The 16,757-nt window shown below is 33.6% G+C and overlaps 1 protein-coding gene across 1 annotated transcript; it reads right to left on the bottom strand.

Moving 5' to 3' along the window:
- Positions 1-1,988: 1,988 nt before the first annotated feature.
- LOC128535717 (cytosolic phospholipase A2 beta-like) lies at positions 1,989-16,123 on the bottom strand. The gene is made up of 15 exons (XM_053509764.1): positions 16,055-16,123; positions 12,238-12,272; positions 11,760-11,876; positions 11,451-11,589; positions 10,768-10,802; positions 10,491-10,629; positions 9,827-9,963; positions 9,508-9,727; positions 8,217-8,325; positions 7,920-8,057; positions 7,715-7,795; positions 6,637-6,738; positions 4,056-4,237; positions 3,136-3,322; positions 1,989-2,535 (listed from the first exon to the last, which is right to left on the bottom strand). Exons 1-15 carry the CDS (start codon positions 16,058-16,060, stop codon positions 2,336-2,338), a joined length of 1,827 nt encoding a protein of 608 aa, XP_053365739.1. The 5' UTR covers positions 16,061-16,123; the 3' UTR covers positions 1,989-2,335.
- Between the last annotated feature and the right edge of the window lie 634 nt (positions 16,124-16,757).

The raw sequence follows: 16,757 nt of genomic DNA, 5'->3' as shown, positions 1-16,757 counted from the left end.
TTTTTTTTTTGTGGAAACACCCCTGACCAGAGATGTAGTTCTTCTGGCATTCCAGCTTTTAGATCAACCAATAAATAACCGTATAGTCTAGCGGTGGCATCTTGAAAACTTTCTAAAAAATACTTGCTGTTACTCGGATACATCTGACGAGCCAGTACGCTTATTTGTAATTTGTCTCTTGGATTTTTATAAAGAATTATGTAGTTGGTGTTCAGGTTGATTGTTCTACTAGTCTTACCTTAAAAAAACAAATTTTGAACAAGATGGATGACGCTCAGATTTCTGTGGTGGGTGTATTTTGTAGAAGCCTTTTCTACTTCGTCGTTCCTACTTGCGGATTCCATTAACTTATCTATTACCAATAAGTTTGTTTTGCTGGGTGGAAACAGTTCATTATAACACAAAGAATTAGAGATTCCTTGAATAAAATTTATATTTATTCTCGTTCATCAGAGGTTGCCAACATGAAAAAATCCACACAATGTTTTCGGGGGCTTTCGACATTACCGCATCACAGTTTTCCAGCAAAAGTTTAATAAAATACGATTTACCGCTATTACTAGGTCCACACACGATACAAGAAAATGGTAGTTGCATCCTCGTGTCAAACGTAGTCACATTTAGATTTTCCATAACTAATAAACAAATCATCAGAAACAATCAAATGAACTATATACATAGATACACACATACATATATACATATAAACATGAACAAACTTAATAACCATAAGAAATAGTAGTGAAATCAGATAATAAAACACGCTTATCGTACACAACCCTGAATCATTTAATCTGTAAACGGTTCTTCAAATGAAACCGTATTTTATCTCGCATGATTTGATTGTACAAAGTTATAAATTGATCGAATTAATTGGGATTTTTCACTCGATTGACCACCAGCTCTGTCAGAGATTTCAGATTGATAATTTCAGAGTTTGTATAATTTAGCATAATACCTTTAGCTTTTAATGTTGTTTTTCCTTTTAGAGTTTTGTAACCGTAGGTTTTAGGTCCTGCACTTACGGACTCTAAAATTTGATCACTGTCATCTAGCTTGCTGGTAAGTCCTCCTAATTAATCGCTTAAAGGAGGCATCCAATCACCTTCTTTACTTTTAAAAATGCAAGGGAACTAAGAATTATGAAACATGATTTTGTTAAAACTATTAATATTTTTATTTATGTTTTATTTATTTTGATTTAACCAACAATATTTTTTCATATTATTCAAGAGGTGACTGCAAGCTTGAAAGACATATAGGCATATTAATAAGTTTATACAGAATAGCCTGATACTCATAGTGCCAACTAAAGTCCAAATAATCTTATTCAGATAATAAAACCACACCAAGGTGTGGGTGCACTTTTGTAAAACCTTGTTTCATGTGCATTAGCAGATTTGGGCTTTTCATGAGGCAGGGGATGTTCAATTAATTTTTTTTGCAAGAGCAACCTGACGGTTTGCCTTTGACCAGTAAGGCTTTGGGCATGGATAAATCAATTGAAATATCAAAGAATGAAAAAAAATAAAATTTCTTCCAAAGAAGACATTTTACCTGCCAACTACACAGGCTCCATTTTAATGCTGTAGAGGGAAAAAGTAATGTTACCTAGTTAGTGCTTCCTTATAAAGGTTCTGTAAAGATTGAATAAAATTCCTGTTAACCATTTTGGAGAAATTTCGGATAAAATAAAAATGTGATGACAGACAACGGATGCCACCACTTGATCCCTATGCCAGACACGTGATCCCTATGTGTCGCTTACACTTCGCAGACAGGTGCATATTAACTGAATTACATTCACTCATTTGACTGGCAAAACAATATCAGATCAAGACATACTGTAGTAGAATCAGATCCATTTTATTCCAGAAAGTCATTACAGAAAATATTTACTCATCTCCACATATTGTAGGTCCAAACACAAATGCTAAGCACAATAATTCCCCAAAACATGTAATGGAAAACTCACAACAGACCATGCTTTTACATGAAAATAAGCCACTGGAGTGCTGTGATGAAGGATTTAATTATGCATTGGTAATATTAGAGCTTTACCCTCAACCAAAAAGACAAAAAGCGAAAAGTGTTACATAGTCTTATTATCCTCTGCCATAAAATCCCTGTGAATCAGCTGTAGCTATTGAATGTAACATATTAGTATTAATAAAAATCGATTAATGGTTAATTTATGGTAATCAGATTTAAGAATTTAACTGTGCTGTGGTTTAAACTAACACCTAATACACTCAATCCTAAATTCATCCATCATTCCTTATTTAACTTTGCAGTTTCCATAATTATCATCTAGGCAATTGCAAACAAGATCATTTTATTCCAATTTTAAAAATGTCTTAAGTGCTCTTATTATAGTTTTTTTGTTGTTGGTAATGTTGTACTTAGTGAGGTTCACCAAACGTTGGAAGTCTTCAGGAGTGTATGTGAGATTTAAGGTGTTGTATGTAGAGTTTATACTACTGCTTAAATCAATTTCTCCTTCTTTTAGCTCCTTTTCTGTTGTTCTCTTGACTCCTGTCGTGTGAGAGCAAACACACACACACACACACACACAAACACACACATATTTAATATTATCAGTCTTCTTTTCATTAATTTAAAATGTTGCAAAAAGAAAGTTCCTGGTGTAGGATCCCACAGCTGGCATTTTTTATTTCTCACCAGGAGTAATAGGCAGTCCAATATATGACACAAAACACTTGGATTCAAATGAAAGTGTAGATGAGCCAAATGTTACCCTTCAAGATATATTTCATGCTTTTATTCTTCAAAGTCATAAAGCGCTTTATCCTGGTATACTGGTAAGTTTAGCAGTATAATAAAAACAGGTGCTTCATCAAATTTTCTGTGGAAGCTCAGCTTGTTGCCACAATCTAGACCAAGAGAGTACTATTGTCCATGCTGTTTCGGGTGTGAGAGACAGGATACTCTCTCATCAACTTTTATACGAATATCTGGGGATTTATTTTTATATATTTTTTAATGATGAGATTATGTACTATTTTTAATTAACCCAATGTGTGGATTTGCAAGCAATTTACAAGAAACACAACACAAGAAACCCTCTAATGATCTAAAGCCAAAATGCAAGTACTGTAAATATTATATATTTACCTGGTTCTTTGTATTCTTTAAATGAGAGATTGACCAGCGGGAAGTGGAGCACCATGGGAGCATCGGGATTCTCCTCATCCATAAACACATACACTTCCTCTTTGGGCTCAGGTGGGTACTTGCTGAAATCTATCTTTGGGAATGGTATCTTGTGATCAATGCAGTATTGCTGAGTCTTCTTTAGGTCCTAAAACAATAGACACATAGCAAACAAATAGCTTTACTGTTTTTTATGTTGAATCTAGCTAGCTTCAGCCAAACACACTTTTAAAAAATTGAAAGGCATTATTAAAGATACCTTTCAATCTAATCTTCTCCCAACGGGCAGGTGCTACAGGTGCCCCATTTTATTACAATCATATTGAAAAATATTTTTTTCTCTTTAGACCTTACCAGACTGAACAGCTGATCATTTAAATTCAAATTTTATTTTTTACATAAACATTTGTATGTTACACACACATCATGCCGTGGTAACCTCGACACTACACTCACTCTTTCACTATCCCTAACCACTAGCACTGTTTTTTTCAGTTTATATCGCACTGCTTGATCCACTATGCATCATTCATAATTTATGTTATTATTATATGTTATGTTATTCTTATAATAATCATTTACAGTGTATTATATTGCACTTCACTACCACATTTATTCCGTGATCACTATACTGTACAGACATTCATATATGTACATATGACTATTGTGTTTGCACAAATGTTCTGTGTGTGTGTGTGTGTGACATTCACACCCCTGTACATATGAACACATTACCTTGTTTTCCTACATTTATTATTTATTGTAAATAGGCCACTTATGCACTTCTGCTTAGAATTTCATTGGCTTTGTACAAAATGACAAAGTTGAATTTAATTGAAACTAATCAAATCGAATCTAATCTTCACTGCTCATTATTTTACCTGTAAATGGTCTGTTTCCAAGGAGTAGTTGAGGGACAGAATGATATCGGCACGTCTCTGTGGCCGCAGCACAGGAGGGAAAGCTATGTCAATGGCATGTGCAGAATCCACCAAGTTAAGGTACGAGTGCGTTGGAGACAGCTTGTTTGGAACGGCATCAGAGTCTGTGTCTTTGTCTGTTTCTGTAAAGAGTGTTCAATAAAAACAAAAAAGGCAACCCGAAGCAGAGCATAGTCTTGTTACATGTAATGACATTAATAAAATACAGCTTAGACAAATTATTATTAAGAATACATGTACAGTACATCTACTGTATCTTGCAGGTAAAATTGCCTTGTTTATAAGAGAAGGGTCAGAGGTGAGTGAGCAGTGCGGTTCATCATCAGGTTTGTTTAAATTTGGGAGGTAGTTTGGTGTCAGATATGTTTTCTTGAGCTTTTGTTGCCCATCGCAAGATGTAATGCGTTATGAATTCTAATACGCTTTACTGCTCAAAAGTTTGTTTTTTTTTTTAAGTAAAATTTGAGTTACTGTGGCATTCATACAGAGGTGGGTAGTAACAAGTTACATTTACTCCGTTACATTTACTTAAGTAACTTTCTAAAAAAAATACTTCTATAGTATTATAGAATTATTACAGGGTTCACTTCAGTAGTTTTACTGCAATATACTTTTTACTTTTCCTTGAGTAGATTTGTAAAGAAGAAACACTAATCTTACTCCGCTACATTCGCCTACACTCGACTTGTTACTTTTCTAAACATTTATTCTACACATGTAGCCTGTAGATCTACCGTATGACTGTTTCACCAATCAGACGCAGCAACAATAACCACATGTAACCACCACACTCAAACTAGTAACATAGAGGTGTCTTCTTTATCTGCCAAAGCAGACACACACTTCAGTATGTAAAAAAAACGACTTCTAACCTGAGGAAACATGTTGCGGTAAGTTTAGCTGTTTCACTGAATGTTGAAATGTTGGCATAATTATTATAATTATACTATAACATACATATAATGTATTCATATAATATACTACACTGTGTTCATATATATATATATATATATATATATATATATATATATATATACTGAACAAAAATCTAAACGCAACACTTTTGTTTTTGCTCCCATTTTTTATGAGATGAACTCAAAGATTTTCTACATACACAAAATAACCATATCTTTTAAATATTGTTCACAAATCTTTTAAAATCTGTGATAGTGAGCACTTCTCCTTTGCCGAGATAATCCATCCCACCTCACAGGTGTGCCATATCAAGATGCTGATTAGACAGCATGATTATTGCACAGGTGTGCCTCAGACTGGCCACATGTAAAAGGCCAATTTGAAAAGTTCAGTTGAATCACACAGCACAATGCCACAGATGTCGCAAGTTTTAAGGGAGCGTGCAATTGGCATGCTGACAGCAGGAATGTCCACCAGAGCTGTTGCTCGTGAATTGAATGTTTATTTCTCTACCATAAGCCATCTCCAAAGGTGTTTCAGAGGATTTGGCAGTACATCCAACCAGCCTCACAACCGCAAACGACGTGTAACCACACCAGCCCAGGACCTTCACATTCAGCATGTTCACCTCCACACAGCGACATGGACAGCTGCTGAAACAATCGGATTGCATAACCAAAGGACTTCTGCACAAACTGTCAGAAACAGTCTCAGGAAAGCTTATCTGCATGCTCGTCGTCCTCATTGGGGTCTCGACTTGACTCCAGTTCTTCATCGTATCGGATTTTGACAGATTTGTGAACAATATTTGGTTATTTTGTTTACAGTATGTAGAAAATGTTTCAGATCTTTGAGTTCATCTCATTAAAAATGGGAGCAAAAACAAAAGTGTTGCGTTTATATTTTTGTTCAGTATATATATATATATATATATATATATATATATATATATATATATATATATACACTGTGTACTATATATATATATATATATATATATATATATATAGTACACAGTATATATACAGTACATTATATTTAAAAAAATTACGACATTACGATTGAAACAGTTAGTACCTGAATAGTCTTTTCATCAAATACTCTTAATTGAATAATATTTTGGCTGACTACTTTTTACTTCTACTTAAGTAATATTATTTTAAAGTACAGCTACTCTTACTTTAGCACATTTTTGGTTACTCTACCCACTTCTGCATTTATGTCAGCATAAACCATTCTGCTCATTTTTCTCTGACCTGTAGATCTGTCAGTACAACTGAAACTGTTTTACTGTTTTATTATCCATTTTGATAATTGATACAAGTTTTAATTGAGGCTGTTAAAATTAAAATGACATCTTGCTGTAACATGATTGACTGATTGGACCCTGTAATTGCATGAATGAGCAGGTATACTGGAGGTCCTAATAAAGTAGTACATTTGTACAGTACAGTGTACATTTCTAGAATATGGATGTTCAATGATTTTAAATGCAGAGAAGAAATACAATATAAACCAAACAAAAAACTATAATACCATGCACAATTAATTTTAAATGAATGTATTTATAAATAAGTCAAATGAAAAAAATATATATATGTCTGACCCAGTGAGGCGTTGTTCCGGAAAAGTCCTTTAAGGAAGTTAAAGACCTTGCTGATAAGGGGGCGACAGTGAATCACATCACCCATAGATTGACACTTTTGATCTGCCAGAAAGAAAATTTCATGTTACTTAAAAGTGCAACTACACAAACTTAATGGATGTGCACAGTGGCGGCTGGTGCAAACAAAATTAAAATGTAACTGTGTACTGTAAGACGAGAAGGGGGAAATGTCCTCTCTCCATAAATTTCCTCTTTTGTCTTCCTCTAGACCTCCTGCCTGGCAGTTCAAACCTCAATAATGTAATGTAATGTAATGTAATGTATTATAATATAATATAATATAATATAATGACAAATTATAATATAAAACTGTTATACAGTATAATATCTGGAAAATATATTATACTTTAAAAAATAATAATAATTATAATAATAATGAAATATGTTTCCCCTTTTAATATTCCATCCATAGTTGTTTTGTTATGCTCTTTACATCAGTGACCATTGTTACACACAAGTAAATAATAAATAATTGTTAAGCACAGGTACATAATTTAATTGAATGTTGTCCTCTTGTTTTCTTCCTTGTTTCCTTTCTTCCTTTTCTCTTTACTTCCTTGTGTTTTTTTTTTACTTTACTAAAACAACTGATAATCCTTCAAGCATAACTGACATCTACTGTAGGTGAATGATAGAACAAGCTATAACTTGAGTAATTTAGATAACAATTAATTATATGTTTAAGCTAAAAAAAGCATCTAATGCTAAAGAAGTAGTTTGTCATGGGAACATTGTTAATTGTTTGTAGCAGTGTTTATTAATTTAGATTAACTATTAAGTCTATTATAAGTAATATTAATAACTATTATAAGTCTATTAACAGATTAATCTCTTTTTATTACCCACTGTTAATTTCATTCAATCTCTCGATTTATAGTTGCCCTATTTTTAATTTATGGAAAAGTCAAAGATTAATGATAATTTATTTTTTGTTTTTTTTAACATGTGTGTCTGTACCACCCTGTCTGTACTAAAAAGACGAACAAGGCTGATATGAAGATGTATTTAAGGGACCTACTTGCATACCCTTCCTTCCAAAAATCGCGAAAATACGTCCAGAGCTCCAACAGATTAGCAGAGAAAAAACTGCTCCATATACCTTTGCACACACACACACACACACACACACACAGTTAAATTAGTATGAGTTAGACAGTATACATGTAATACTGTATGGCTCATGGATACTTTGAAGCAGAGACTTCAGAAAACACAGAACTGACCCAGGAGGAAGGGAATTCGCGTTTCTGGCAGATTCTTAACCACATGACCATTGTGGAACTTACTCCCAAAATCTTCTGCAGAGACAAATGCTCCATTTTTAAAGAATCCCACCTCAAATGGAGTAAACTCACACCAATCTAAAATAACAAAATAAATGAGAAAATACAAACAATAAAACAATCGTACTACCCTTGATTTTAATTGCACTCAAAGCAGAGTGTAACAAAGACAATATTGTTTAGATCACAGAAGGCTGAACTATAAGGTGAACGGTTAATTCTCCTAAAAGTCTTTACCATGGTCAGCAGAGGCACTATCATCCATCTCCACTGCTGTGTAGATCGGAAGAGGGTTCTGGCCCTTAGAGACTGCCTTCTTCTGGTCAGAGAGTGTCTTTGTATGTTTCTGAATCAGAAATTTTTTTTAAGTTTTTTTTTTGTATTTAGGTTAATAAATTCAAAGAGATGTCTCCTGAACATGGCTAAATAAGTAATTTACATTTCTTTCATCTAGCAAAAATTAGATTGTTTAAGAACCAAACATAAGTGTCTGAGAGGCATTGAATGGTTAGATAAGAATTTATTTATTTGCCTGACATGCTTCAGGCATTAATTGCATCTTAACAGCTAGAATATAAAATGAGTTTTGTAGGCAATTCTTTGCTTAAGCTAATTATATTAATTTAATTTAATTTAATCACTGGAAAAAAAATCTTACCATATTCTTATAAACCTGTTACCCTAATATTTGCTTTATACTGAGCAGACTGCAGTGATATTTAGTCAAAAGTTCGGACACCTTTTAATTCCATAGTTTTTTTTTTTAATATTTTTAAATCTTTCTACACTGTAAAACAATGCTGAAGGTGTCCAAACTATTCAATAATCTCTTTTGAACAGTTGATATTGAGATGATACTGACTGCTGTTGTTGTTGTTATGCAATTACCTAATGCCATATGTGTTTTTATAGTTTTGAAATCGCCAGCATATTTTTTAAATCTCTTTAAATATTATTGTTGTAGAATAGAGAAAATAAATCACAAAACAAAAAACATTGGATTCGGGGTGTGTCCCAAAGTTGGCCCTTGAGTAGCATTTTCTACTATTGCACAGATAACTACGTAAACTAACTTTTACTATGTGCTAAATGCAGATTTGAAAGGCAAAATCAGGGAAATCTAAGAAGGTGAATATAATTTCAAATACGAATCACTAGGCTGAATAAGAAAAGAAGAGTTCATACACAGTCTTAATCCAAATGAGAGAATTTTGATCCAAATAGAAAAACAAAGATAAAAGTCTGTAGAGGCAAGCAAGCAATTTAAGATGAATCCAACTGGCTTGTGACAGAATTATTTAAATTGAATCTGAAACTGAAATGGTTATCAATCTGTTTAGGTACTTTTATGACACCAAATGCAGTATTTGTATTTAACAATTAAGTCTAAAGTCTTTTATAAGCTTAACAGGTTAAACCTGTCTTCAATGAAATGCTCATTTAGAGTTTGAGCTTTAAAGATGAAACTTTTCTTAATTTGACTGACAAAAGCTGTTTTGACGGTTATTGAATTTCTGTGGAACCAGACCTTTCCAAAGATAAGCTGTTCTATAACGAGTCCCCATAAATCGACGATTGAGACTGGGTAGCCTTCTTTCTTTCTGTTGTGCCGCTCAGAGCGATAATACCATAGTTTCCGAAAGAAAATAGTAAATGTGCTTTTAGACAGCTCTTTTTTCTTTGATGCTATCTCTTTGTCCAGGTTTTCCTTTGACCAAGAGTCATCTGAGAAGAGACTAGCAAAGGTCCTAAAGCAGAGGAAGAGAAAGACAAAAGGAAGCATCAGATTATTTTTGAAATGTATTTGAAACACAACATAAAATCCAGTAACAGGTGGAGCCACCCACCAGGTGGAGCCAGAAACTGCAGTCATGTAGGTGATGACATCGAGCAGGCCGAGGCTCTGCAGTCCCTTCAGAGAGCCGTATGTGCCTATCATGGCCCTGGAGCCGCCTCCTGAACACACCACAGCCACTGTTGGCACCTAAACAGGTTCACACAAACACACACATACACACACACACTCACACAAAATGCACCTTTATATAGGAATTGAGCTCAAAGTTAATTTATCACTAAAAATATTTCTACCTCAGAGTAGGACATAAAAGTTATTTAAGGAGCTTTCTATGCTTACTTTACCTACTTACAACAATTTATTAAAAGGTGGAAAAATAAAAAAAGAAAGAAAAATTCTAACCTACTCTTACCTTTAAACATAAAAAGTAAATAAAGGCAATTTGTGAAAGCATCAATGCTACCTGTCAGTTTTTCACACGTCGCACCCCCCCCCCCCCGTGCCCCCCCGTCACCTTAGAGTGTGAAAATGTATGCAGTGTTAGTGAAGTGATAAAGTGCTGCTTATAACAGAGAATCTAATAAAAACAGTTGGGTACAGTTTAATAAATTCAATTTATTTCATTTTTAGTTAGGGGTGTGATGGTGCTGAATGTGGACATGGTAAAGAGATAATTACATTTGAAAGGCACGGTAGATATTTGTCTTGTCTACCTTGTATTTGGAGTGATCCAATGGAATATTCAGAATTTCCTGCAGTGCATTAGCAACCACCTCTTTCCTCTTCAAAAGAAATGCCTTCTCCTCTGGAGGTATGTCAAAATCTTGACGTACCATCACGTCCTTCTCAGAGCTACACACACACACACACACACACACACACACACACACACACACACACACAAGTTTTCCAAGCAACAATGAATAAATAAGGGGTCTAGTATAGACTATTTGTCTAGTCCTGTACGGACAAATATTTATTTAGCAATACCTGTTCACTCTGTTTGAAAGTAATTCCTCGCTGTCCTGTGGAGTAAAACAAAAGAAATTTCAGCTCATACATAATCCTATAATAATAAAAAAAATTACTTAGACGAGATGATGCCATAATTATATTAAAATAATGACTGTTGAAGAAGAAATGCAATACTGAAACTGTTTAATTAGCACGATAAGTCAAATAAATAATTGTGTTTTTAATTAGGATTTTATTTAATGTATTCAAAAATGGAATGTCAAAAATCAATGGTAAAAATCATAAGTTGTCTAACTTCTACCACAGGAAGAAAGATGTGTAAATTCACTTGGCAATAGACAAAAACCTTACAGCAACCACTTCAGGGCTGGAGGCTATATCATCCTTTAACTATCCTCATACAAAATAGATTAGTCAGGTAAACAACCAAAAAATAAAGTTAAACTTGGATTTGCGATTAAATTTCTCATAAATGAAGGCATAAAACTGATTACAATTTACAGAAGACTTGATGAGACTCTTAGCTACAGTGAAATTTTTGTAAGTTATTGACATCCCGTAAGTTATTAAAAGCCCCTCGTGGGTAATAACACACATTAAAAAAAGAATTCAAATGTTTACGTTTTAGCACTGGATCTTAATCTGTCTGTCATGAACCATATGGATCAGTCAAGGCACGCTAGATATTTGACTTGTACCTTAGAGGGATCCAATTGGATTTGAAGGTCAAGAATTTCCTGCAGTGCATTAGCAACCCCCTCTTTCCCCTGCAAAAGAAATGCCTTCTCCTCTGGAGGTATGTCAAAATCTTGCTGTTCCGTCATGCCCTGCGTATAGCTACACACACACACACACACACACAGACACACACAATTAAACTCATAATAATGAAATATTTAAAAGGTTAAATCATACAAAATAGATTGGTCAGGTAAACAACCAAAAAATGAAGTTAAACTTGGATTTGTGATTAAATTTCTCATAAATAAAGGCATGAAACTGATTACCATTCACGGAGGACGTGATGAGACCCACTAGCAACCATCTCATTCCACCCCAAAAGAAATGCCTCCTCCTCTGGAGGTATGTTAAAACCTCGATGCACCTTCATGTCCTTCTCAGAGCTACACACACACACACACACACACACACACACACACACACACACACACACACACACACACACACACACACACACAGAAACACACACACAGAGAGAGAGAAACACACACACACACAGAAACACACACACACACACAGAGAAACACACACACACACACAGAGAAACACACACACACACACACACACACACACACACATTTAAAGTCGTAATAATGAAATATTTAAAAGGTTAAAGCATTAAAAAGTTCTCCAAGCAAGAATGAATAAATGTTATTAAGACATTACACCATTATTTATTAACAAATGAGTCTAGTATAGACTATTTGTCTAGTCCGGTATTGACAAATATTTGTTTAACAGTACCTGTCCATTCTGTTTAAAAGTAATTCCTTGCTGTCCTGTGGAGTAAAACAAAAAATTTCAGCTCATACATAATCCTATAATAAATAAAATGTACTTAGACTAGATGATGCCATAATCATATAAAAATAATAGTGACTTTGTTAAAGAAGAAATGCAATATTGAAACTGTTTAATTAGCACAATAAGTCAAATAAATAATTGTGTTTTTGATTAAGATTTCATTCAATGTATTTAAAAAGGAATGTTAAAAATCAATGTTAAAAATCATACAGTAAGTTGTCTTTACAATAACTTTACATAACTATCCTCAAACAAAATAGATTAGTCAGATAAACAACAAAAAATAAAGTTAAACTTGGATTTGCGATTAAATTTCTCATAAATGAAGGCATAAAACTGATTACCATTTACAGAAGACTTGATGAGACTCTTAGCTACAGTGAAATATTTGTACTGTAAGTAATTGACATCCCGTAAGTTATCAAAAGCCCCGGTTTGATTTTAATGCCCCTCATGGGTATCAACACACATTAAACAAAGAATTCAAATGTTTACATTTTAGCACTGGATCCTAATCTGTCTGTCATGAACCAGATGGATCAGTTTGACACATTGATGTCATACTGTACCTTCATTTTAATCTACTCCAGGCTTTTCCTTTGCTCTCTGAACCAATTCCCTCTGCATGAACTGATTCACCTGAAACCAGGTGTATAGGATCTAGTTATAAATGAATGCAGAGAATTTCAGTCTCTGCTGTAGTTTCTCCCTAGTGTGCCTCTAGCCTCATTTCCTGCATATTTTCTTGAGCGATTTCTCTTTGTGTACATTTACAGCTTTTTGCAGACACCCCTATCCAGAGCAACATACTGTACAATTATATTTCTACATCAGATAAAAATGTAAGTTACTCTGAATAAGGATGTCTGCCAAATGCCATAAATGTAAATGTAAGGAATGTAAAAGCAAAAAGTGATGCACTCATCATCCCACTGTACAAACCTCTGGTTTAAGTTGTATGTAATTACAAGGGTATTACATCAATGGGGTTTTCCTTCCCTAATAGCATACAGTAGGTACAGTAGTCCACCAGAATGCCTATTATTGCTGTGCTCATTGCCGTCACAAATTGACAGCAGCCAAAATAAATCACTTGCATTTCAAAGTTATTCGTGAGCCATGTGGTGCAAAGTGACATTTTCTGTTGTCGCAGTTTTTAAATGTAATTAGAGCTTAAGTCATAAAAATGTCATAACAGTATGTTGTATTAAAGAAATACAGTGCTGGTAATTTCCACACCCGATTAATTTCTACAATAAACATGAAAAATCAGAACCAGAGCTATTGACATTTACTGGACAATAATAAGTAAAAAAAAAAAAAAAAACACACAATGGTTAAATTTTTAGACAGACGATCAAGTTCACTAGCTAGCAGCTTTATTTGTACAAATTTATTTATCTCTGTTTGGATCTGTTTATTCTTTTTAAAAAGTTAATTTAAAGACATCAAACTTTAAAGATTTAAATAATTGAAAAAAAAAATAAAAAATAGAAAATTAGAATACCTCAAAAAATAATTTGTCTTCCATTTGTGAAATAAAATTTTATATTAGTTTATTTTTTAAAATAATATTTATGCAGTATAGGGCCTCTTGATTAATTATTAATTCTCAGTTGTTGTTATTTTAGTGTTACTGTGTGTGCTTTACAATGCCAGATAACATTCAAATGCAAATAATTCACCCATCCCACTCTGGGGTTTGAGGCCTTTCTGAAGACCTGCAGTGTTTAAATTTGTGTAAATTTAAAATCTTTACCAAATTTTTACTTATTTACATAGAGCACAAAATAGGCTTTCATAATGTGGCTGATGTAAATGTGTTAAATTCATGTGCGACTTTAAAATTTATGTCAAAGAAAATACAATTTTCAAACTATAGCAGAAAATCTGTGAAAATGGAGAATAAACAAAGCTTACAAATTATTTTGAACACAGAACTGAGTTGATGAAATTCCTGTGTCCATAGCAAAACAACTAAATTATAACACTCAGAAAGACCTTTTACTTGGGTTAAAGTGACTAATGTGCCTAACCTTTTTCAGCAGAGCCTTGATGTTAGATACAGTGGATTTTATTATTTTATTATATTATTTTATTATTACAGACATTTAAACAATTTATTCATACAGAAATTTACAGGGTTGTCACTGAACAATATACCCTGACAAAGAGCAGTTGAAATAAGAACAGTGGCATCTTATCTAAAAATAGATGCTAAATAATTTTTTATAGTCTAAATACAAATATTTAACACATGGCACCCCAAATCATCATCATGGACTGTGGAAACTTCACACTGCACTTTAAGCAAACTTAGATTCTGTTCCTCTCGACTCTTACAGACTTTGGAAACTTGATTTCCAAATTAAATGCAAAATTTACTTTTATCCGAAAAAAGTACTTTGAACCTTTGAGCAATTGCCCAGTTATTTTCTCTCTAGAATAGGAGTAGCTTGACACTTGGAGTGCAACAGTACATACAGCTAATTTCCTAAAGATGTCTGTGCATGGTGACACACTGACTCCTCTACTCCTTGGCAAGCTCTCCAAAGGTCTTGAATTGGCTTTGCTTAACAATATTTTTAAGGTTGCAGTCATCTTTGTTGCTTGTGCCCCTTTCTTTTACCACACTATTCCTTCTAGTCATGAATTTTCATCATTTTGCTTGAATACAGCTCTCTGTGAACACCCACTGATAACGTTTTGATGATAATTTTTGGACAACTGTCAAGTTAGAAGTCATCCCCATGATTGTAGGTCCATGTTGTGAACAAGACTGAGAGATTTATACTGTATGAGTACTGTAGTAATTTACTTAAATAAAATATTCAAATATTTTGAGATACTGGATTTTTAATTTGCGTGAGCTGTAAGCCATAGCCATTAAAAGTCAAATATTTTACTTTATGTGTAATAAATTTAGAATATAAGTTTTACTTTTTAAAGTCTTGCCATTAAAAAACAACAGGGTTACACTCCAGTGACCTAACTGTGTGTAAAAACCTTGCCATTTCTGGCTCTTTGTGGATATAGTTATAAATCTAACAATCATCTGGTGTTTAAAACATCTAACTTTAAGTGAATTTTAACCCGCTGGAGTTGTTTTAAGAAAAACGTAATAAGTACAACTTAGCGTAAACAAGGCGTAAGAGACCTTAAATTATTATTCTTTTTTTATTAATAAATTAGGCAGAGAGTTCTGCTGAACAGAAAGACAGGCAGACAGACATGTACAGTACATCGGCTTCAACCTGAAATAGTAACATCAATAATTACCTTCCAGGTGATCAGCTTATTTTTACCTTTAACTTTTTAACTCTTTCTAAAAACGCTTTTACATTCAACAACAGATACTTATACTAGTATGTATATAATTCAGTGTTTTGAATATATTTTCATTCAGAATGTTGTTAGAAAATGTCAGAAGTACTTTCTTTTTTAAATATCACACAGGGAATGATGCAACACAGTTCCAGTGTGTTCCTTAAATTCTATATTATAGCCTTAGGCAATTTATACAAATGGCAGAGGCCATTGATAAAGTAAAAGCAAAACAAACAGCATAGTATCTGGCTTTAAATGACTGGTTAAATAAAAGAAAACCAAACCAAATTCCTAATAAAGATATGTTTTAACCATGTATACATTTTAGCTTGTCGACAATAGATAAATATCTATTTATAGTACCTTAAGTATTCCATAACGTCAATATTACAATTGTTTATTAAATTGAAATTAATTTTAACAATGTTACCTGCATTTGGAGCTGTCGCAAAGTATAACTTGGCTGAAGAGAAAGATAAGACAAGCAAACCCTGAAAAATCTGATGGAATGTGACAGAAAATCTGAAGAACTGCTTGTTTTATACTTTTTTAATATGTCATATGACACGCAAGCCTTTTACTGTACACCAATCAGCTGTGACATTAAAACTACCTGCACCACTCCCCACCAGAGAATACTGTTTGCATGAAGGAGTGTACTTTATAAGTGACAATGTTTAGGCAGGGGGTACATGTAAAAGCAACATGAATGAATGGCAAATCCTAAGATTTCACAGCTAATATTGCCCACTGCATCACACTGCCTCCACCAGCTAACCTTCTAGACCATCCTGGTTCATTTTATTCCCCAGTGCATAAGAAAATGTAATCCATCAGACCAGCACATCTTAGTTTCATGTTCCAGTTGCAATGCTCACATGCACATTGTAGGTACTTTCGATGGAGAATGGTGGTCAGCATGGGAAATACACAGCAGGTTGAAATCAGTTCTAACATCTTTCATTGCCAGCTGTTGCTATACATTTTTTTTTTTTTTTTTTACAATTTGTGTTACAGTAGCTCCTCAAGAAGATCCAGCCAAGGCATAGTCTTTTCACTTGCTGCTTATTAGATCAGACCCCTTTACAGTTGCCATTGTGATGAGATAATCAATGTTATTCACTTCACCAGCT

This window comes from Clarias gariepinus, chromosome 13 (assembly GCF_024256425.1).
Source record: "Clarias gariepinus isolate MV-2021 ecotype Netherlands chromosome 13, CGAR_prim_01v2, whole genome shotgun sequence".
NCBI classification, from domain to species: domain Eukaryota; kingdom Metazoa; phylum Chordata; class Actinopteri; order Siluriformes; family Clariidae; genus Clarias; species Clarias gariepinus.
Note: the sequence above shows the minus strand (reverse complement) of the source record. Positions and strands in the feature narration are given on the sequence as shown.